The 25196-nt window shown below is 33.6% G+C and overlaps 4 protein-coding genes across 4 annotated transcripts; 2 read left to right on the top strand and 2 right to left on the bottom strand.

Moving 5' to 3' along the window:
- Positions 1-12661: 12661 nt before the first annotated feature.
- Positions 12662-14116, top strand: FIESC28_00657 (uncharacterized protein; the record flags this gene model as incomplete). The annotated part of the gene is made up of 4 exons (XM_031154808.1): positions 12662-13379; positions 13438-13508; positions 13562-13775; positions 13827-14116. 4 exons carry the CDS (start codon positions 12662-12664, stop codon positions 14114-14116), a joined length of 1293 nt encoding a protein of 430 aa, XP_031021131.1.
- A 344-nt stretch (positions 14117-14460) lies between these two features.
- FIESC28_00656 (uncharacterized protein) lies at positions 14461-15743 on the bottom strand (the record flags this gene model as incomplete). Its single annotated transcript, XM_031154807.1, has 3 exons — positions 14461-14580; positions 14625-15017; positions 15087-15743. The coding sequence occupies 3 exons, from the start codon at positions 15741-15743 to the stop codon at positions 14461-14463; spliced, it is 1170 nt and encodes a 389-aa protein (XP_031021130.1).
- Positions 15744-16049: 306 nt separating this feature from the next.
- Positions 16050-19219, top strand: FIESC28_00655 (uncharacterized protein; the record flags this gene model as incomplete). The annotated part of the gene is made up of 8 exons (XM_031154806.1): positions 16050-16467; positions 16523-16833; positions 16883-17600; positions 17652-18232; positions 18278-18382; positions 18441-18524; positions 18583-18666; positions 18734-19219. 8 exons carry the CDS (start codon positions 16050-16052, stop codon positions 19217-19219), a joined length of 2787 nt encoding a protein of 928 aa, XP_031021129.1.
- Positions 19220-22245: 3026 nt separating this feature from the next.
- Positions 22246-24114, bottom strand: FIESC28_00654 (uncharacterized protein; the record flags this gene model as incomplete). The annotated part of the gene is made up of 3 exons (XM_031154805.1): positions 22246-22632; positions 22689-23347; positions 23802-24114. The coding sequence occupies 3 exons, from the start codon at positions 24112-24114 to the stop codon at positions 22246-22248; spliced, it is 1359 nt and encodes a 452-aa protein (XP_031021128.1).
- Positions 24115-25196: the final 1082 nt, after the last annotated feature.

Raw genomic sequence — 25196 nt, 5'->3', positions numbered from 1 at the left:
TATAGAAATAATAAGTTATTTAATATATTTTTAGTATAAGAACTTTAAAGAAATAAAATTATAATTTAACTTTATAAATTACTAATTAGAATTATAATAATAAGAGATCTTTAATCAGATTTAATAAGATCTTTAAATAATTAAAAATACTAAAAAGGTATTTAAAAACTTATAAAAGAAAAACATAAATATTTAAAGAAAATATAACTTAAAAGAAAATATAATAATAAATCTAAAACTATAAAAAGATTAAATTATATTAAAATAAAAAATAAACTTTACTTAGTTAATATATTTAATAAATAATTAAAAAAAAACTAATATTATTTATAATAAAGCTATAGATAAGTAAAGTATAAAACTAAGAATAACTTAGAATAAAAAGTACTTTAAGAGCTATATAAGATAGTAAATATAATTACTTAGTATTATAAATTTAAATTAAAAAGAAATAGCTAAATATATAAATTAATTATAAAGTAAAGTAAAATTCCATTAACCTAAGATTAGTTATAAAGTTAATATTACTATAAAAAAGAAAATAATTATCTTACTTATTAATTAATATAAAAAGATAACTTTTTAATTATAATAATAAAATTATAAACTAAGAAATTAATTACCTTTATATTTATATCTAAAAAAAAACTTAAGGAGAAAGTTTTAATATTATTTTACTAAAAATAGATATTAATATTATTCTAAGTTTATTATAATTTAAATAAATAAATCTATATAGAAACTAAATAACTAGCTAAGTTATACTTTTATTTAACTTAGATAGTTATATAAAGATAATTATAAAGAATATAAAAAGATTTTAAACTTTAATTAAAGAGAATAATATAAGTAAATATAAAATAAAATATTTACTATTTTTAAAAACAATATAATATAAGTATAAAATAAGTATAAAATAAAAATTAAAAATCCTTAGTATCTTTAAATAATAAGATATAAAAAAGAATAAATAACTAGAAATTATCTAAAATTAACTTAAGAATATACTGAAGAAATACTAAATATATAATAAACTCTTTAAAAAAGAAGTAAAAATAAAAATCTCTAAATATAGTTAATAAAATTATAAAATAAACCTTATAAATAAAAGAATACTAATATAAAAGCTTTACTTACTTAATTAAAATAAGCTATAAGTATAAAAGAAATATATTAAAAAGATACTTAAGAAAAGCTATATTAGGAAATCTAGCTTATTAATATTATTATTTATTTTCTTCATATTAAAGAAAAATAAGAAAAATTAACTAGTTATTAACTATTAACTATTAAATATATAAATAGTAAAAGATTAAACTTTACTTTTACTTATAATAGAATTAAAAAATAAACTATAAGATAAGAAAGTTTTTATAATACTAAATTTAAAAGAAATATATAACTTAATCTATATTAAGAAAGAAAATAAATAGAAAACTATATTTTAAATTAAATTTAGCTTATATAAATACTTAATAATACTATTTAAATTAACTAATATACTTATAACTTTTAAGTAAATAATTAATAATATACTTAGATAATACTTTAATATTTTTATAATATATTACTTTAATAATACTCTAATCTTCTTAAATATAGAAAAGTAAATTACAATATTAAACTAAAAAACCTTAACTAATATTAAGGAAATATAAGCCTTTTTAGAATTTATAAACTACTATTAATATTTTATTAAGAATTTTAATAAGATAGTATTAGTAATATTTAACTTAAAATAAGAAATTAAATTAAAAACTAATATATTTAATCTTAATATAAAAAAAATAAATTAAATAATAAGATAATAATAAAAAGTTATATATTATTATATTTTACCTATATAAATTATATAAAATAAAGCTTAATTAGCTTATATATAATAAAGAATTTTTAGTAATTTTTAATTACTTTAAAAAGTTTAAGTACTACTTAAAAGAAAGTAAGTATAAAGTTAATATTTATATAAACTATAAGAATATTATATATTTTACTATAATATAAAAACTTAAAAAATAATAAATTAAATATATAAAGTATTTAAGTGAAATTAATTTTATTATTATTTATTAAAAGAAATTGAATAATGAAAAAGCTAATATAATTAATAAAAAGCTAGACTTTAATATAAAAATAATTAAAGCTAAGTAATAGCTTTTAAAAAGAAATAATTAAAAAATAATACTAATTAATATAATTAATATAAATATTAAAACTTATTATAAAATAAGAAAAAAGTATAATAAATTAAAAAGTAAACTTATAAAGGAAATAAAAAGATAATATTTAAGGTAATATTATTAAATATAATATCTAAGAAGCTATTAGTAATAAAGCTAAAATAAAGATATATAATAAAAAGATTTATATTTTAGAAAATAAATGATATATATTAATATAAAATACATATAAATATCCCTTATATAGTTACTAAAGTATTATAAAATTATAAAAATATATTATAAAATACTTTAATTAGAAAAATAACTATAAAATAGTAAATAAAATACTTAAGAAATATAATATATATATAAGAACTAAGATATAAAAATATAAGCCTTATAAAGAATTATAATTACTATTAATAATATAATAACTATAAGACTTAATTATAATAGATTTTATTACTACACTATTACTATTAAAAGAACTTTTAATAAGAATCTTTTATAATAATATATTAATTATAGTAAACTAACCTATAAAATTCTATTATTATATTTTATATTAAAAAGTTATAAATATAAAATAAATAGCTTATATTTTTTATAATTAAATATTCTAAGATTATAAAGTATTATTAGAAATTCTTATATGTTAAGAATTAATATTTATAAGTAAGTTTTAAAAAGTATTTATAATACTTATTAAACTAAATTACTAATTATTTATTAAATTTAAACTATAAATAAATAAATAAATTAAAAGAATAAATTAAGTATTAAAATAGTATTTATATTATTATATTAAGTATAAATAAGATGATTAAGTTAAAAAGCTACTTATTACTTAATTTATATATAATATTATATATATTAAAAGCATAAAGTTAATATTAGCTTATATAAATTTTAAATTTACTTTTAATACTTATTATAATAAATAAAACGTAAAAGATATTAACTTAGTTACTATACTTAAGATAAATAACCTTAAGAATCTATATAAATAGATAAGAAAGAAACTTAAAGAAGTTTATAATAAAATAAAATAATACTATAATAAGAAAAATATAAAGAGATTAATCTTTAAAAAGAGAAATATAACTTACTTATTTACTAAAATTATTAAGATAAAATAATTATTATATAAACTAAATTATAAATATATTAAAATATATAAAATAATAAAATAAGTTAAAAAGAATATTTATAAATTAATCTTATTACTAAAGATTAAGTTGTACTTAATTTATTATATTTTATATCTTAAGTTAATTACTAATATAATCTAAGTTAAAATAGATAATTATAAGGATATTAGGAATATACTAGAGATAATCTAATAACTTACTAAAGAAATATTCCCTTAGATTAAACCCCTAGATTAAGAATTATAGTTAAGCTACTTAGAAAACTTAATAAGTTAAAGTAACTATATAAAATAAAGTTACTTTTTATCTTAGGTTACTTTAACTATACTTAATATACTTATAGTTCTTTAACTTTTACTTTATAAAAGTTAATTTAATTAAAGTAATAAATATAAAGTAAATTACCTAAGTTAAAATAATATTATATTATTTATAACTAAATAATAACTACTTATAGCTAATTACTAATAAGAAATACCTTAAAGTAGATAGATTACTAAAAGTCTAAAGGAAAAATATACTATATTTTATAAGAAATTATAATTTACTTAATAAATATAATAAAAAAAAATATTAAGCTATAAAAGTAAAAACAGTTAATTTCCTTTATCATTACTATATATTAAATTACTAAAAAGAAAATATTATATAAGATTATTACTAATAAATAAACTTAATAATATAAAAAAAACTTTGATAAAAATAATATAGGTTATTATAAAATATGTATAATAATAATTAAAAATAAATAAGTTTTTTTCTTAATAACTTACTAATTAATTAATATTATAATATTAAAAAGAATATAAGTAATTTTTAATTTATATTTATAAACTTTTAAAAAAAAGTATAATCTTTATTTAAGTAAATAATTAGCTAAAAGTTATTTTTATAAGAATTAATTTTAAATTAAATTTAATTACTTTATAATAAATTAAATAAGTTATATTAAAGTTATTCTTTAAATTATAAATTAAATAGTAATTTCTTAAAAGTAAAGTAAATAATAGTTTACTTAACTAAGATTAGTTTATTAGATTTATAAAAAAGATAATATATTAATTTTATCTTATAAAATAAATAAGTAAGAAATTAAACTATAGAAATTTAATAACTTTATAAAAAATAAGTAATATAACTCTTTATAAACTAAAAAGTACTATATAAAAGTATAATAACTTTAAACTTTAAATTTAATATAAACTAAGTATATTAATATTAATATAAATTACTTTCTAAAGTAAAAAAAAAGTTAAAGTAAAAGAAAGTTTTACTTAAATAACTAAGAATTATTATATAAAAGGTAAAATATATATAGTAATAAATCAGTAAAATATTATTATAAAAAAAATATTTATATAAATAATTAAAGATATATATTATTATTTTTATAAAAAGAAAATAAAAATAGTTTTAACTTTAAAAAAAAAAGTTAATTATTTATAAAGTTCTTTTTATATTTAGAATTTAATTTATAAAAACTAAGTAAAGCTTTTATATTAATTAAAAACTAAATATAAAGTAATAGCTAAACTATAGTAAATATAGGAATTACTTACTTTATTTATAAGAAATAAAAGTATAAAGTATTAAACTATAAATTTAAAAGAAATCTAAATTATGTATTACTTAGTTAAGATAATTTAATAATAATAATTTAAAAAGTTACTATAAATATAAAAGAAATTTCCTTTATAAAATATTTTATAAACTTAAAAAACTAAAATATATAGATTTTAAGGTTAAATAATTTATATAAGTAATAAATATTATTAAGTTAAAAAAGAAACTTCTTAAGATACTTATTAAATTAAATATAATTATAAAAGTATTAATTTTATATTAAGTTATAGAAATAAAAATTAAAGTATTATTTAATATAAGAATAAAACTTAAAGTAATTAGTATATAATTAGTAAAAAGGCTTTAACTTTAATTAGTAGTGAATTATATATTCTTAGATCTTAAAAACTTTAAAAAACTTAAAGTATAATATAAAGAAGTATATTAATTATTATTCTTTTTACTTAATAATAAAAAATAATTATAAAAGATATAAACTCTTAATAATATTATTAATAATATTATTAGGTTATATTATTACTATAGGTATAATTAAGAGGTTATATAATCTTATTTAATTAATATATTAGCTAAAGCCTTTAACTTTAGCCTATTTTAACTTTAACTTTTAATATATAAAATACGTATTTCTTTTATAATATTAACTTTTCTAAATTTTCCCCCCCTACCTAAACGCTATACATAAAGGTTATAGTTATTACATACTTATAGTCTTAGGTTATAACTAGTATAATTATTCTATAGTTAATCTAGTAATAATCTTACTATTAAGGACCCTAATTATATTAATAACCTAATCTTCTAAGCGATTAAGCTAATACCTATAGTAATATTCTATATAAATATCCTTAAGAAAAGAAATCTCCTTTAGAGTGATTAATACTATATTTATTACTAGCTTTTCTTTAAAACTTCTTAGTACCTTTAGCTCTAAATCTATATTATCTCTTATAAGCTATATATAATTTAATAATTATAACTTTATACTATAAAGTAAGAAAAGCTTATAGCTAAAAGCTATTAATCTAGCTAGGCCCTATTTATCCTATATAATATAAAGTTATTAAAGTATAAGCTTAAAATTTTAGCTTAAAAAGATTTTTCTTAAATCTTTTACTTTAGCTTATAATTACTTAAGCTTATTAATATTATTATAATTCTAAAGAGTATTCTTAATCTTTTTATATAATAAGGTAATCTTTACTTTAAAGTAAAAGCTATTAGTTAAGGTTCTTTATATAATAGCTAGTATTATAAGTAAGTTATAATAGTTAGTAATATATAGTAAAGAGTAAGAATTAAAGTTAATTGATTAACTTTTATTATATTAAGTTAATTAAAGGTTAAAAATAAAAGAAAGAAAAAGTTACTTTATATATAGCTTAGTAGCTATTATAATATATATATATTTATTATTATTAGAGTTTAATAGCTAATATAATATATATACCTAACTTATTAAGATTTAACTTTACTAAAAGAGATTACTATTAATTATAATATTAAAGATAGATTTAACCTAGGACTTATAGTTTAAAGAGAATAATAAGTAAAAGATATAAAAAGTATTTATAAGTATTAACTTTTAATAAAAAGAGCTAAATATTATTCTTTTTTACTTATTAATAAAATTAAAAGAAATTATTATTAATATATCTTATAATAGCTTTATATATAGCTTTATTATAAAAATAAAACTAAAAATATTACTTAAGAATATAATTAAGAATAAAAAAAAGATTTATATTATATATATTACTTTTATATTATTAATAAAAATAAAAATTAACTTACTAATCTTTAGTAAGAAGATAAAAAAAATAAAAAGTTAAAAGCTTTTTAAGGAATTTTAAAGGTATAAAGTGATTTTTAATAAAAAAGCAATAAAAATACTTTTTATACTTAAGAAAGTACTATTAATAATACTATTAATAATACTTAGTTATATATATTAGCTAAGGTAATAGTAAAGGTTAAGGAGGGTATATAACTTATTATATAACCTAGATTAATTAAACTACTAAAAAGCTAGTTATTATTTTTAACTTTAGGTAACCTTAACTCTAAGTTTTATTAATAGGATATAGTATAAATAATATATAAATACAATCCCTTTTTAAAACCTTATATACTTAATCTTTTCCCTCTAAGAATGCTATATACTATATACTATTAAGTTAGTAATTATAGCCTTATATTAACTACTAGGGCTCTCTTAGTAATTTCTATAACTATATAGTTTACTTACTTAGTTAGGAAAATAAACTAGTATAGGTAATAGTTTTTATTAGCCTTTTTTAAAAACTAATTTTTATTACTAATTAAAGCTATCTTTATCTTAAGCTTTATTATTAATTTATTTAAGAATACTAGCTTATTAAGAAGCTAAAGTACCTTAGTATTAAGGTAAATAAAAAAAAGAAATCTATAGCTAAAAGCTACTAAGGCTACTTTCTCTTTATTAATATACTTCTTATTAAGGTCTACTATTAACTCTATAGCTATTTATATAAAAATAAACCTTAGTAGAATTAATATAAGAACCCTTATAATCTTTAGCTTATTAAGTTTTTTATTATTAAGCTTATAGTACTAATTAGTAATTAAAGTAATAATATAGTATTTAGTTAATATTACTATAAAATAGGTTAGTACTATAAAGTAATAGGTAAAAATTAAGAGTTAATTAACTTACTACTTATATAGTAGTATAAGAGGTATAGGTATAGGTATAAGAAGAAGGAAGAAGGCTAGGCTACTGTACCTTATATAGTAGCCTTTTATATATATAAAAGCTTTATTAGTAATAGTTAGAGTTTAGTTAATATAAGTAACTTTAATTAAGATAAGCCTATACTTTAACTTACCCTAGAGGGGTTATTCTTAAATTATAAATTATACTCAAGAAAGTAAAATATAATATTAACTTTAAATAAAAATAAAAACCCTTTTAAGAATTATTATATTTATTAAATTAAGCTTAATATAAAGTATTAAAAAAATATATTATAAAAAATCTAATAAATAATTAGATTTAATATATTAAAAGTAAAATAAGTATACTAATACTTTTTATACTAAAGAAAAATAGTAATCTTAGATTATATATAAATTATAAAAGATTAAATAAAGTTAAATAAGGTTATAGTTAAAACTTAATTCTTTTTTTTACTAATTAATAGCCTATTAAATGAGTATTTAAAACTATAATAAATTTCTAAAGTTAATACTAAAAATACTTATTATAAAATTAATATTAAAAAGTTAAATTAATAAAAAACTATATTTTATATAAAGTATAAATATTTTAAGTATAATATTATACTATTTAGTTTAATAAATACTTTAATAATATTTTAAGTATATATTTATTAAGTACCTATTAACTTATTAAGTATATATTATATTTTATATATAAATAATATTTTAATATTTTTTAAAACTTAAGAATAATATTAAAAGAATTTAAAGAAAGTTTTATAAAAACTTTATATAATATAACTTTATATAAAGTAATTAAAGTATAAATTTTATAAGTAATATTTTAAATTTTTTAAATATATTATTTCTTTTAAAAGTATAAAAATAAATTAATAATATATAAATTTAGTAAAAAAGAAAAAGTATTAATAACCTTTAAAGATATTTAGGTTTTCTTAGGATTTTATAATTTTTATTAAAAGCTTATATTAAAATATTTTAATATTATAAACCCTTTTATAAAATTATTAAAATAAAATAAAAATAAAAATAAAAAATTAAGTTTTAATAATTAAAATTAATATAAAATATATTTTAAAAGTTAAAAATATCTTTTACTTAATAATTATTTTTTAATACTAAGATCTTATAATACTTATAAAAGTAAAAATAAATATAATTATAAAAGTAATTCTAAGGATCTTAATATAGCTAATTAAAATATAATAATAACTTATAGTTTATTTATTATATAAACTTTTAAATATAAAATAATATTAAGTTATAAATTAATAAGAACTCTTAGTTATTATTAAAAGTTTAAAATATTAAAAATATTATTTAATAAAACTTTTAAAAAAGTTTATTATTTTAATAAATTATATAACTTAAAATTTAATTAATATATTAATATATAATCTTTAAAAGAAGCTTATTTAGTAAATATATTAATTATTAGTATTTTATTTTAATATTAAATATAAATTAAGAGAAATAAATTTTATTAATAACTTATTAAAAAGATTAAATTATATAAAAAGAAAGGTATATTATAAAGATATAATATTTAAATTATAAAAAAAGCTTAAGTTATAAAGAAAGATTCTATAAATTTTATAAGAAAGAATTACTTAATTAAAAAGTAAATTAAAAGTAATAAAAACTTATATTTAGATAATTAAGAAAGCTAAAAAGAATTCTTTTTTTTTTAATAAATAATAACAAGATTATTTTATTTATTTAAAATATATTTATATAATTATAATTATAATAAAAGCTAAAAAATATTAATTAGTACTATAAAGAATATCTTTAAATTAAAACTAAGAAAATTAAATAAAAGTTAAAATTATTATTTTAAAGTAATATATTTTATATTAAGTTATAAAAAAGCTTATAAAAAGTAAAATAATACTTACTATAATATTTCTTATAAGTTTTAAAGTATTAATTTAAAAACTATAAATTAAAGCTTAATTTTATTAAAAAACTATAAAAAAGTATTAAGTAATAACTAAAATATATAAAAGATACTTTATTTATAAAAGCTTACTTTAATTTTAAAATAACATTAGAATTTTTAAAAAAGATATATTATATATAAAGATCTTATATTATTATTATAATAATCTATAAGTAAAGTATATAGAAATATAGTAAATATGAAACTTTATAAAAAGAAAGTTTTAATAAATAAGTATTATAAGTAATATAAAGAAATATATAAAAAAGTATTAAATATATTAAAGTATTTAAGTTATTAGATATAAGCTATATAAGTATTTATAATTACTATAATTATTATTATACTTCTTTTAAAAAATTAATATAATATTTATTTTTAAATTACTATAAAGTTACCAATAAAATAATAAAATATATAATATAATTTTTATTATTATTTATAGAATAATAAAGTATACTTTTTTTATTTTAATATTAAAAATATTATAAACTATAAAATTAGCTATAATACTATATAAATAAATTAAATATAATTTTAAAATACTAAAAAAGATTATTAGTAATTATAATAAGCTACTTATAAATAAATTCTAAGAAAATCTTATATAAAAGAAAAAAACTTATTATTAGTTTCTTATTATATATTACTTATATAAAAATAAATAATTTAAGAAAATATATTAAATACTTAAAAAGTACCTATAAATATATATTAAAAAGTTATTAAAGTAATAAGTAATAATATTAAATATAAAACAATAAAGTAAAATATAATTAAGAGTTAACTTAAGGTTATAGTTTATAGATTCTTTATTATGTTAATATCTCTAAAGTCATAAACTTAATCAATAGTAAGTATACTATTAATAATAAAATGCGTGTCCTTTTGGCGCGTGAGCGCGTGGTACGCGTTCCGCGTTTAGCGCGAATGTACCGGTAACAAGTCGAGACTTGCAAGGGAGGCAAGGACAGCAAGCGAACGTAAATTCTTAGCCTGGCTCACTTGAGTGCTGGCCAGACGAAGTACCTCCGGCACTCCCGCATGTACAGAGCATCTACTGCTGACGACCTGCGCGCCCCCCATGGTCGCGTCCACCGAAGTCTTGGCTGTGCACCACCTCATCTATGAGCAACCTCTCAAACTTGTTGTCGTAAAAGTAGTGCTGCTCCACCCACTAATCTCGTCGTACAAGGGCAATCTAGAGGCGCCGGCGCCTACGAAGAGTGGCGTGTGGCGCCATGCTGTAGGTCTGCTGCTCGCCATGTAGCTATCCTCAACCCAAAAGTGCTGACTCAGACGTGGCTATTCATGCTCGTAGCCTCGTACGAAGCAGTATTGGAACTACCCACCAAGCCTTAATCCTCCATCTCGTCATCGTTCAGAAATCGCGTCTATCAGTATTCCGACCTTTTTTCTAACCCAAAAGCATAAAATGATCATAGCGACAAGTGAGATAAGTAGTAGCAAAGCAAAAAACACTACGGCCGTGGCCGGGGATTTGTTGGTATACCATAACAGCAGCTCCGCCGTGGCTTCTAGTGTAACCACGTAAACCAAAAATAAGGGCACCCAAGACATGATGAAATCCAGTCGCTCATATTGCGTCTCGGCCGGCTGAAACGTGAACTGAAGCAAGATGGTAGCTGCGACCGCGATGATGGCGGTTATCGCGGCACTGGCCAGCAACGCTGCAACTGCGGACAGAAGGCCATCTAGGCCGTCTGCTTGGTACAGGCCCAGGATTGTTAACCCCAGAGATGTAATCACCAACCAGGCGGTAAGGAGGAGAAAGTCGTTGTAGGAACGCACGAATAGCCTGGTAGTGAATGCCGAGTGAGACATTGATTCGTCATGCAACGCGGGGATCGATACTTTTGGGATGAGTCAGCACATGCGTCAAGTTTTTCTGGATAACACTTACGTTGAAACATATGGAGATGGCTGAGGTAAATATGCAAACTGTGTTAGAAGCATCAGTGCAAGAGTCAGGTACATATACCGCGGTGCGAATCCACCAATCGAGGAACGAGGTTGGTTCCGTCAATTTTGTTCTATTTTCTGTCTTGTCATATTTGCTGTTGCGCTGCTTTGTCGGCGGCCAGAACAAGACTGGTAGGATTCAGGACGTCTTCCTCTCCGGCATGTTGACCCGAGCGTCTGCCTCATTACCGTACCCGGGCGTGCAGTACGCCGTGTCTGGATCGGTCGCTTCTGGACAAGACTGACAAGAGCCCAGCGAAAAATGCGCAAGTGCAGTATCGACGGTGAGTTTCTGGTATACTGCGGGCCGGCGACGTATTGGACTCTAGAACCTCTACCACTCTCTACCCACGATTCGAACATTCACATTCAAGGCTAGGCACGGCTGTCCGTTTGGCGTCGCCTTGAACAGTGGCGCGATCATCCCGTCATGGTGCTAGCCTAGATGACAGGAGTATAAATGTGGATGGCCGCGCCCTGGAAGTTTGTGTCTGATTTCGGAACACGAGATTCCTGCTCGACAACATGCAACTTTTACCCACAGCCAAAGAAGTTTTCGGAACAATCACCGGCTTGTACACCGTAGGAGTCATAGGCTTACTGACTCTACTGATACTGAGACCGCTTCTCTTCCTCGGCCTGAAACTGGCATGCCCCAAAATGCTAAGGGTTTGGGAGTTCGAGATATTTATCCGTGCAAGAAGGAAAACGACTGGATGGGCAATGAGGCACATACTATATAGGAATATATTTCGACATGGGAGCAGTCTGAGTATCTACAGCCGAGCGCACGTTATCTGTATCCTAGCTCATCTCTCAATTAACCTTGCCTGTGTTTTCGTAAACATATCGAGCTCTGAGGAGGTGTTTTCAAGAGCCGGGAAGCTGGCGATTGCGAATGCACTTCTGCTCTACCTCGGCCCTTGTCTTGACTTTTCCGCCTCAATCCTACGCATACGTCTCCGTGCCCAAAAGCAACTGCACGCAAGCACAGGCTGTGTAGTGGCATCACTCAGCATACTCCATGCGGCCGGAGCTTTCTCAAAGAATGGCTGGATGGCCATAGAGAAAACGCAGGATCTTCTTGCCGGCTTTGTAAGAGTGTGCTATCTGCTAATATGCATGCTCAAGCTAATTGCATCTGGAAGGCTCTACTAGGTATCTGCACTGTCTTGCTGCCCACGAGCGCCCTTGCCAGACTTTTACCTTATGAGCTGGTTCTTCTCTCACACAACACAGTCGCGCTCTCACTGGGATACATGGTCTGGTCGCACGTGCCGGCCGACCAACAGCTCGTACGGGCGACCCTGTGTGTGCTTGCCGGTATCTTTTTAGTTCTAACTCTTGTACGGGCTATTTCAATAGCGTACAACAACCACTTTTGGTTTCAATCTATCGTGCTGGAACAAAACGGATGTTCTCGCTACGTACGGATTATCGTCAACCTACGAAGGCCGCTCCGCGTGCAGCCAGGGCAATATGTCAAGATATGGACACCAACCACCATTTCATCGGTTTTGCAAAGCCATCCATTCACGATAGGCAACTGCTCCTCTGAAAATGAAAGAGAGTTGAGGATTGTTGTCGAAGTCAAGAACGGATTCACAAGGAATCTAAAGGACCTGGCCGAGCGATGCATGACCTCGAACATTGCCATCTTTGCTGGTCCGTATGGTTCTAGGGTTCCCGTTGGGAATTATGAGACTGTACTGTTAGTAGCTACGGGCTTGGGCTTCGTTGCACTTTCACCCTATCTTCAGTGGTTGGTTCGTGCAGCGCATAACAGCAAGATTCGCATATCACCAGTGCACCTGGTTTGGCAAGTGTCCTCGTGGGGTATGTAATCTCCATTGCTCTGTGGAAAGCGTTCGATTGCGGCACTAAATACATATAGAACAATTTTTCGCAGTGGGGGACCTCCTCGTTCAAAATATCGAACTCGATGACAACAAAGAAGAAAAGAATGTAAGACACGACTTCAAAATAACAATCGACCCACTACTCAGACGCAGTTACAGGACCGAACGTACATCAGAACATCGATATTTTACGAAGAAATAGGCACACCGCCTCATTGGGCAAAACGAAAAATTCATACGATCAAAAAGATGACAAAGAACTGGAATCGGGTTGACTTCCAAGAGCGCCCGATGCCCCTGTCGGATATACTCAGCAACGAGACGATAACAGAGAGGGGCCGAGACGGTAACAAGAAACCCACGCTTATAGCAGGTGAGACGCCAATCTGAAGTCATTGCCAAGTAGAGCTTACGATAAATACAGGATCTGTTTCTGATGATATCAGAGATGATCTCATTCAGTTTGCAACGAAGAATTCAGGAACCATTGATTTGATGTTCACAGATTACCAACCAAAAGATCAAAGTGAACCCATGGAAAATGGTTCTGCCAATTTAGCGACTTGTGACGGTGACAAACACTCGACAAACGCAGATATCTCCCCAGGTAAGCAAACCCCACAGGGTGAGGCAGATATCTCCCCAGGTAAGCAAACCCTACAGGGCGAGGCAGATCTCTCCTCATATGTTGGCCGTTATCAAAGGAGAATCTAGAAGGATCAGAGGCCTAGAGGCTATGGATAAGAGGGGGGATAAACCTAGTACTATAAAGTAGAAGCGTATTCGAAAAAGGTTTCTTGAGACTCAAATACCTAGCTGCGTTGTGAAATGCAACCCGTGCTTCAAGTGTGGCTACAGCCAGATATAGTCACTTAGTCCAGAGCCAAGACGAGAAATTTATTTCTGTAAACCTAAGCTGCTACGCAACCGCCAACCACCAGGCGGCCATAATGACAATGATGATAGGCCTCTACGTGAACCTGGAAGCATTCAGCTCGTCAAGCATCGTATCTATAGTCTACTAATGCAGAGCTACCAAAAGACGATCTCACGACAATTCAGTTGACAGGATCTTCCATGTCCATCACTAGCCAGCGTGTCAGGAATCTTGCCCGCAATTGCAGAAATTCCATCGGTGGGTTGCGGTCATTGTATCTCTTCATAAGTTCATGCTTACCCTTTGGATTAATTCATCTGTAGTCGAGGTAGAGTGGGCACGTACTTGTCTGATCTTCCTCAGTTTCTCACTCGTTGTCAAAACGGCTGATGCATCAATTTCTTTGTCTTGGAGCTTCCGCATCATGTTGAGAAATTCAGGCAAGTGTGGGTCACCCCACCTGCTGAAATCAATATCGTCCTGGAAGCCTTCGCCATCATATCCCCTAAGTAATGTCGCGGTAATACCGTACAAGCCTGAAATGAGATTGTCAGTCTTGCCCTCGCGGCAATGATGCTGACCCCCTGCCTTTCGGTCAATTCTGTACGGAGTAGGAAGTGGATAGGAGATGGCCATACATATCTTGACCTGTCCTGAGGCATCCACAACCACATTCGAGCACGATAACTTAGGATGGTCAATACCTTCTTGGTCTAAGTACTCGAGACCGCTGATAATCTGGAGGTATGAGTGTTAGAATGTCTCCAGGCTGAACAGCACAGGCACTACCGGGCACCAGAAACAAACCTGTCTCAATATACAGACCAACACAGGCTCCTCGAAACCCCGACACATGGCGAATTCTACGAGGGACACACCGAAGGACTCATATGCGATAACAAAACCCGTAGATACTTGATAACCACGAATGAATTTCACAAAGTGCTCGTCATCAATACGTAGAGCAATACGAACTTGGTCTTTGGCGTCCGTGTCGCGAACATCCCATAAAAAGACAACTGGATGATTTTTGTACCGGTAATACGATGTAATTCGGTAGGCCACCATAACAACATTGTCGCCAAATTTGGGTTTTATTCCAAGGTCCACGTGATCTCGGAGTGCAATCCCATCATCCCCAATTTGGTCTGCCAGGCCGACTTCCTTCGCCTGACTAGCTGACCGAGAAGAGTTAGCTGAGGGCTTGGAAGCTGCTTTCGGGATAGTGGGGTGAGCAGGAGCAAATGTAACTTTTTTGGGGTGCTTTGTTGCTTTTGGACTTGTAGTTTCAGAATGTATACTTGAACTTGAATCGGCGGGAGGCTTTCCTCTCGCGTTTCCTTCCTCTCTTGAATCGTGAATAGCTCGCCCAAAAGGCTGTTCGCCAAAAGCCAGTATCTTCCGGAGGTCTTGTGCTGTATGTCTCTTATTTCTAGTATAACCCCCCTTATTATCTAAACCCATTACAAGAATAGGATCGGCGCTGCCCTGAGCCCACAATTGGATGCAGCGTGGTGTACCTGCTTGGATTTATATAAGATCACAGTCCAGTTCTGACTTGTTACTGTCAACTGACAAAAGTCGCACCCAGGAGGAGATTTGATTAGGTAGAAATAGAGATGGAAACGCTATCTTGTTCCAAACAGGCTCGAACAATATTCCGGCCTCTTTGGGATGCCGATGCGGCATGTGTTTATTACTCATGTTCCGTCTGCTCACCTTTATTCCTGCTGTTACCGCAGATCTAAGGAACTGTATCCGATGTCGAACATGGTCACTATTAGTCAGTTACATCAGGAACAGAGAGAACGGTTCCTGGGTACGGCCAGCATTAGACTGGAGGCATTGGATTTCTCCTTAGCTCACGATAAGAAGTTCCCGGGCAGCGAGCCTGATTGGGCCAATGTTGAGAGTCTGGGAGGCCTATTTCTCAATGGGCTGGGTTTCGCGCCGCACCAGATCAGCCATCAAATACCAGCACTCATCGATCAAGCGCAACTCTCTCTGGCACTGGCGAATGCAAATGTTTCGATTGAGACGCTGAGACGAACGGATGTCGAAATAGTAGAACTAGAGTTCACTGCTGGCTCCCCTGTCCGATGTTTGAGAGGGCAGGATCGTGTTCTTGCCGCATTGAGCGTGGCCTCAGATGCCAATAAACGCTGGGTCATCCGCCTCTATGCAGAAAGTATGTCAAACCAAGTCCTCGCCCTTCCACACCAGCGCATTTCTGACGGTACAAGACCTTAGTCCAGAAGCTAGACGCGATTTGATAGATGAAAGGTCACTGGAGAAAGAACCCAGCGACGCAGAGCACTTCTACTGGACTACACGTTTCTGGCTCGAGCACGACACTTCTCTTACCGTTAGTCAGAACAAGTGGCTGGCACAGCTTTCTCGCAAGTCTAAAGGTAAAGCTGCGAGTGTTGGCCGCTTGTGGAACAACCATGCGCCGTACAAGAATATAGTGAGGGAGTTTGAGAAGATACCGGCGCTCTTCTGGGGCACACATCTAGGCAATATAGGAAAGTGGATCGCCATGCCGAGCGAGATGGTATTTAACTGAGTGCCTTCGAACATTCTCCGTGTGCTGACGTAGTCAGAACCTCAATCAAACAAGACGAATTGTTGATTTCTGGCAGCGCGTGTGCGATTTCAACGATAGCATCAAATCGAGATTGTCGATGAAACTACTGGAAGTAGCAAGCGGAAAAGCTCCCGGTGCTGATGTTCAACACAGAGAAAATATCCGGGCAAGAACTAATGAGATCCTGGGCAATTTTGAGGATCAAGAGAGAAAAGAAATCTTGAGACGACTGGAAGACAGTACTAAGGATCGCTTAGTACCCACATTTGATATATTTCTCAGAAATCTAGGTTATCTCAGAGAAGTTCTTAGCTGCTTTTCGCACCTCGTCGGATCGAAAGTGAAACCAGTGGATGTCCGAAACGTTCTTTTACACAATTTTGAGCGACAATCATGGTATCCATTGCAGATCTCAAGTAATGACTGCAGATGGGTGGAGATAGGCGGAATCAACAATTTCAAGGTCGCCGATCTGTTCGACGTGGCTTTCAGACAGCTATGGCTCTTCGCTTTACGGGAGTTTCCATCTATATCGCCGGGCCCGGCCAAAAGCAAAGCAGGGCCACGCTACCACGTCGAAGAGGCCAAAGTGTATCTCTTCGCTCTTCTCGCCCGAAAACTTGGATGTCGTACACCACAAATCGCCGCGATATTGGAACGACCGCCAACAAAGCCGCTTACACCGGAAGTGACTCCCGTGGATACGACAACGGATGCGTCGACATATTCAGATGGTAAGCCTAAGTACCTTGAACACCAAAAGTATAAGCATTCGCTTTTTTTAGCGAACCTCCATACGCCTTTCAACGCACAGCATCGTGGATCAAAATTCTTCTTTAGTCAGCGGTCACTGTACTTTGACAATTTTGGCGATACCTCTGAGTTTGTTGATCAGTTTCTATCTGCTGCCGCCTTTTCAAACATAGCGGAATTGATGGACGGCATTTCCCAACAACAAGAGCAGGGGGATACCATGAGAACAGACATCCAGGAATTGGCAAAGACCAAAGCCTCGCTAGAGGAAGAAATTGGCTCGCTGCAGAGCAGCCTCAGTTCAAACAGTCAGAATCTTCAAGCTCGAGGCGCTCAATTGGCTGGGATGAATCAGCAAATATTGCAAAAACAACAGGAGATTCATAATCTTGACAATGATATTGCGATCAGAAGCCAAATGAAGTCAAGCAAGATGAACGACCTGAACTCACTCAATGATGCGATTAGTCGGAAGGAGAAGGATTTAGCAAGTATCACGGACAAGACAAACAAGGAGCGAGAGGAGGCTCAGCAGACTACAGAGGCCGAAAAAGCTAAATTACACGATCGGGAAGATGAGAAGAACAAGCTAAAGAAAAAGATTGACAAATTGGTATGTTCGTCAACTTACATATAGCCGGTAACTAACCAAGCAAAGAGATCACTGAAAACGACGCTTAATGACGAAGTAACACAGCTCGATAACGAGAAAACTGAACTTCAGAACAACATTGCTGTGTTGAAAATCGATTCCCAAACCTCGGTGTGTGCCGCCAATCCGTACGAACACAGACATTGATCAGATGTTGACCACAGTGAAGCAATCGAATATATCTGAGCTGAAGGAAGCAAAGAATGGCTTGGAAACAGAAATCCCTGCCTTGAGGAAAGAAGCCGGGGAACTGGTGAGTTCAGTGAATCCATACGTAAATACGCCTTGACCAAATGTTGACCACAGTGAAGCAATCGAATATATCTGAGCTGAAGGAAGCAAAGAATGGCTTGGAAACAGAAATCCCTGCCTTGAGGAAAGAAGCCGAGGAACTGGTGAGTTCAAATAGGAAACCGACTGACTGCCGAGCGATAGTTGGAGGCAATGACTAACCTATCCCAGAACTGTATTTATGATGATAAAACAGGTGGGAAAACCGACTGTCTTACTGAGTACAAGGTGTTCATAGTCACGATTGGCGAATTCTACAGACTCCTTCTCATGAGCGAAAAGGAGCTGACTGCTTTTTTGGGACATTATACCGCCAATAACTACCTGATTAAGGACGAAAAAGGACAAATTATGTATTACTCGGATTGCTTTGATATTCTTCGCCGTCAGCCTCCAAAAGAGCGTATAATCCAGCTTCATCACTCGGTAAAGAGAGACGGGAGCGGTGATATAAAACATCGTCCCAAGGCAAAACCTCATCGCAGACAGGACGTCTCAGATTCTTCCTCGAGTAGCCAGGACGTCCCAGGTGCTTCTTCGAGTACACAGGAAATCCCAGATTCTTCTTCGAGTACACAGGATATCCCAGATTCTTCGAATAAAACGAAACGTCAAAGGGGGGGACCTGAACGTCACGATGGAGATGCAACCGAGTGAAAGGACAAAAAGAAAAGACGAAGATGGAGAAGAAAATAAAGACCAAAGAAAGAAAGCAGTGGAGAAACTAAAACAAGAGATATCTATATTTTGAAGAAATTTCGATAAACTGAAATTATGAAGGAGACATGCAGACACGACTGTGAAGGGGCGATGATGCATGAACAAGCTACTCCGTTAGTTCTTTGTAGGGCTGAATACGCTTTATGACGTCAGTGGTTGAAAACTGGTCAAACATTACAAAGAGCTTGGACAATACTTAGTGAAACGAGTGATTTCTAGATATATACCAGCGTGCGTAGTCCAGGTCACAAAGTGTGTCAGTGCGTATGGACTGGTATTTGTTGAATCCCAGTTCACTTGTTCTAGCGCAAGACACAAGCTAGCATTGATGGACTAGCCCTGGTTACATGCTGGTACAAATGCTCTAGTCCAGCGGCTGTGCTGGTGCACCTGTGCCGGTGTATTTGGGCTAGAGTAGACTAGAAGTAGTGCATGCGGCCTAGCCTCGATGCACCAGCACATGTGTACCAGTACATGCACTGCAGTACCCCTATCCTGGCTTGAGCGGATGCTAACGCATGCGTGCTAGCACAGCTTGTGTACTGGCACACATGCCTCAGCACACAACTCATGCTAGGCTGTCCGTACCAGTTCCCATTTCGCCCCAGCACGAGTGGGTCAGGACATTTTTTCCACCAGTCCGTTTGTGCCATCACGGCCTGGAGTTGACCAGGATATTCGCTGCAACGACATTTCCCACGGTACGGAAGACCAATAGAGCCCATGTGGGTGCAGTAGCATGGACGACAGCGACACACCGCAGTCTTTCGGCCTTCCGTAGCAACGCGCCACGATGCGCGACGGTTCATCACCAGCCACCAGCTCAGCTGCGCACATGTTCCAGACAGAGCACACATAATCCCTACATTCTGGTAGCCATGGGCATCACGCGTTTCGCGTTGAAACCAAGAAAGGGCGACGAGAGGGATACAAACGCGAAAACACGACAATCCATTACGTCTAGCTAACAACGTAGGCCCGTGACCTTTGTTCTCTATGTTCTTTCTCCAACGCTTTCTCAGCCAAAGGACCGAAGACAGAACAGCCTGTCGGACAACAATATTCTATCAAATGTGGCATCTGGCACCAAAAGGCATCCCGGCTGGTAACGACCCCTGGTCTTACGCGCTGCCTGTGGAAAAAAGCGCGCCACAGAACTGTCTCCAACACCGATTTTGGACACGTTAGGCGGGATGGAATACGTCGACCTACCCGCGTCCACATATGGCCGTATTTAGAGAGAACACCAAAGCCTGCGCATATAGTAAACACAGACGATGGGGCAGGACCACGACAAGCTGCATGAAATAGGCTTCCAAGCTGGCATAATACCGCAGCCTATGAAGAAATGCGACATCGATAAACGCGTCAAGGCATGAAGTCTGACAACGAGGCATCAAAAGAAGATCGCGGACGTATGTAAGAGCTGCAATGGACATTCTAGAACATTATCAAAGGCTTGTAAAAAAGAATTGGCGGGCCAGTCTTTAGAAGTGGTTCCACCAAGTCAGACAGGCTAGTTCGGAGAAGTCATGCATTTTGAGGAGCAGCTCCACTTCCACTTCCCACCCATGCATGGCCTTACATCGTAGTGACGCCGTGATCGATACGTAATCGATAAGACGTGATTTTCGCTGAGGAATCGGAGCCGCTCTCCACAGTCAGCGACCGGCAGTCCTGCTAGTACCTGGTAGGAAGGTGGCCGAGTGTATTTCTATTGCCTTGGTTAGGTCGATGCCGACAGTTTGGTTCGCGCTAAATTCGGACGAATACAAACAATTCCGTCTCCATATATTTGTGTAGCCGCCATCTCTTGGTCTGCGCAAGGGCCTTCCCATTCGTCCTTTGTGAAGTGACGAGATGGCATGTTCGAAGTAATCGGTCCCCCTGCTTGCATACAGTACTAGAATGAACTCATCCTTCGCAACGCGCGTCAATCGAAACTCTGTATGAATGCTGTGTCAAGGAAAGCTGTGCTCTCTGATGCCAGGGCTGAAAGACAAGCTAATGGCAGGGAAATGACCGCCATAGACGATCTCTGCACCCGGCGTGTTCCCGCCACTACTCATGTCTCGACGAAACCAATACTGGATGTTGCCGTCATCGTCGAAGAATGATTCATAGTTAAAAATCGTGTTTGCTCTTTGATCTTTGCAATAAAGCTGGGCCTGGTGCTCGTGGTCAAGACCCCGTCGATATTTTTGACGTCGACGTTGAAGCCATTGCTGTTCTTTTGGGACGAAACTGAGTACAGCGCACACTGATCACTTTGAGCAAACCCAGTTCTAGCACCCTGCCGCTCTATAACATCACCAGCATGAGAGCTCGATGTGGTGAGGCAAGCACAACTCAAAGACTCTACTACGAGTTTCTAGTGCGAGGACAAGAGCCGGTTTAGTTTCCACCCAAGAAGAGACGGGCCACCCGGCACCACAATGCAGAGCAGAAGTTTATCACGAAAAACGAGTAAGCTATTAGGAGTGGGAAAGAGGTAGTGAGAAGCTGGGGAACAGAGGACAGCGAGGATGAGCTATAGAGTTGAAGGTGTTTTCAGGAGCGAAGAACTCATGCATGGTGATGGTCTTTTCAAACTCTTTATTCCCATCAGCCTTTTGATCCTGACCGTTCCTTTGGCCCATATCGTCCTTTTCGTTCCACATTGTCCTTTTCGTTACCCGCGGTTCCCCTCCGCCTCTCTCCATCCACTAGCCGTCTTCATCCTTTCTATCCCTTTTATTTTCTTCGCGGGTTTGTCACTCTTCACATTCTTCGTACTGTTCACCCTCCGTTGTAAATAGATCATTCATAGATACGATCCGCAGAACAGATTCAAGAAAAAAAGCGTGTGACGTCTGTCTATGGTAGGATATGACCCACAATACGTGAACACCAAAAACAGAATATGCGTTTTCCCTCCTGCTTAGTCACACGAGACCGCAGTCTGGCGGCCCATAGAGGCACAGTTAGCTGAGACGGTCCTTCTCCCACGAAAAAACAACTGGCGTTCCAGACACCATCTCCACCAACACTTTCCCTGCAACCAATATATTTTTCATATATCCATTATTCAGGAGGTTAGGGAACGCCTTCATGGATGCAGTGCGCCTTTCTAGGCTGAGCTCTATCCATTCCTCCTTCTTGATCCCAAAAGCGTTATTTGAATCCAGGGGGATGAAGGCCAACAGCCCAACAGATTCACACAGCTTGGACCACTGCTTCCCATCACGAAGATGGCGCTTGACTTCCTCTTTTGTCATATTCTTGCGCGACGCAAGATCGTGAAGAAACTTGAGATCAGCGCGTTGTTGTATAGGCCCTTTAGCCTTCTCAACTTCCTCGGCAAGTCTGATCTGCCAAGTCGAAGACAAAACTTGTGTAGCCTGGTTGTCCCCACATAGTTCCTTACCGACGCCATCACATTATCGAGTGCTGATCCAGTAGAGTCTATAGAGAGGGTTGCTCGCGACTGCTGCTCCCTCCAATGATAGACAAGTTGCTGGAACTGTTGTATTGCCATGGTACTTTGAACTGAAGCCACTAGTTTGTAAACCCCCACCTCTACTCCAGTCAGGCTTCTGGGGTCTATATTTGGAGGATGATACTGCAGGCCTTCGAGCATGCACTTCACTTCTTCTAGTTCTCGTTGGGGAGCGGTTCCTGTACGAGTGGCCTTTCTCGGAGGGGCTCCCAAAGACCCTTGGTTAGTCTGACGTTTGCGCTTGGGCTTTATCCCAGTTGATGATGCTCGCCTGGACTCAGATTGAGGCGGCGGAACGACAGGGGCACCGCTCTCTTTGCCCGGCTTGAACATGACGCAATCAGGACACCGGACGGCCTTTGCAATATCACGTTCATCTTCCGGGTGTGAGAAGTTAATTGATCGGGCGGCAGAGTAACCGAGGTTGACAATTTGATGCTGCTGCACAGATGCAGTCCAGAAGGCTTCGCCACGACCGACGACTGCAATAATAAAGTCGATGTCTTTCTTGTCGAGGAGCGAAAGGAGCAAACAGAAGGCACTTGTGCCTAACTCCTTGGTTGCATTCGTTGCATTTCCACATTGATCTAACAAACTGATCAAACTCCGCAATGTGGTGTTTTGCAACGACTAGCCATAACTTATATCCCGTCCCAAAATACAACTCGTTGTAAGATCGAAGACCGTGATATAGCGGCCCTTCGTTAGTTTCTTCAACTGAAGTCATATCTTCGCAGTGACAACAGTGCCCGAAAGAATTGCTGCCGGTATGGTTGTATGGTGTATGCAGGTCTTGGAAGGCAGGATTGTTCTTAATACCGGACCCGGGGTCTAGCGCGCGTGGGAATAGCCATCTGCGTGGCAGCTGGAGGAGAGGGAAGGGAGCGTTAACGGTCTTGATGGCGCTGTTTGTATACATTGTGAAGCTACGTTCAAATTCCATTTTATGATAGTAAAGGAGGGATTATGAGCTATTTATGCACGTTTGATGCCTCCTGAACAAATCTGAATAGGAATGGGCGGCTTGATGTGCTGACCCACATATCTGTAGTCGGCGCATATCAGAAGACGGAGGTGTGGGGCATCGGCGCCGATGGCCCCATATATATGCGGAATGGTCTGAAGGTAGTTCAGCCTCGATGTCCTCTCCCTGATACACCTCTTGCTTCCTTGGGGTATCGGAAAGATCAATATGGACTGATTGACTTGCGGAGGTAATGGAGGCCATATAGGGCTTAGGAGCAGACAAGGCTCTTGCGAACATGAACCCTTTGATCCAGCTTGCTAAACGGAAGTCTGAATCCCTTCCATTCTCGAAACCTTCGCAATATCCTGATGCTGTAGCTGCATCCATTTTTAGGTAGTTTGATGAAGGTATGAGGAAAAGAATTGGAATACGTGGGTGCCATCGACCCCTTGAGTATTCCATCCAGACACTCCTATGGTGGAAGTATCAACAATGGGGTCGTGGAGAAAGCCCATTACGTATAAGAAGACATGAAACTGTGGAAAAAGGCACATGATGCGATTTTCACGGGCGGTTGGCGATGTGTAGATGATGTTATTGGCGAAGATGGATCGTTGCATGACCGTGTTGGCTTTGACTACTGCGCGGAGCACCAACATTGTGATAGGATTGGATAGAAGGAGAGCACTTGGTCGAAAAGGTGGCCAACGGAACGCCTATCTGCCTTGGAAGGTGGTCTCTGCGGTCTTGGTTGTTACCATCATGACACTTGTATGAGTTGGTCGCGTGGATATGAGTCACTCAAGGGCTATGTAGGCCTCAGACAGTCAACAACATGTGCTACGATGAGCAAGACTGTCAATCCAAGTACTTATGCCTCGCTTCCCTCCCGTCCTTCACCCTCATCTTCAACCTTCTTCATCACATTCCTCTTGTATTGAGTTCCTCTATCCATCTCTTATTCTATAACCCGTCTCGGACAAACAACCTAGCATGTCACCGGTTAGCTGTTCCCGTTGCTCTCAACCTCTTCTTGACGTATATGAATTGCAATCGCATATCAACAAGGTACGCTATTCAATATAGTCCACCTACTCTGTTCCCTGGCTCAAACTTCTCAGTTACTGTGCAACAACTGCAACCTCAAAGAGGACGATTCATCAACCGGCTTACGCATGGGTCAAATTCCTATCTGGAATAACAAGGATGCTCCGCTATATCAGGTCATAGGTTAGGCATCTTGTGAATGACCCCTGAATAATCGGTCGGTCCGTACAAATGGTCACTACCTGAGCAGTCGTCATGATAGGCATGTTGTGAAGGATGCCCTAGCTGTCAGAGTTGTCGAAGTGAGGAGATTCAGGAGGTCGGAAGCAAAGGTGAAAATTCGCTGGGAGGACTCATGGAGACCAATGAACTGGGTGGACACGCAAAGGGAAGCTAAGACTGTTCAGCTGAAGGGATACGTT

Source organism: Fusarium coffeatum, assembly GCF_003316985.1.
Source record: "Fusarium coffeatum strain FIESC_28 chromosome Unknown BRIP53273_contig_19, whole genome shotgun sequence".
Classification (NCBI taxonomy): Eukaryota; Fungi; Ascomycota; class Sordariomycetes; order Hypocreales; family Nectriaceae; genus Fusarium; species Fusarium coffeatum.
This window is presented reverse-complemented; position numbering and strand designations above follow the sequence as displayed.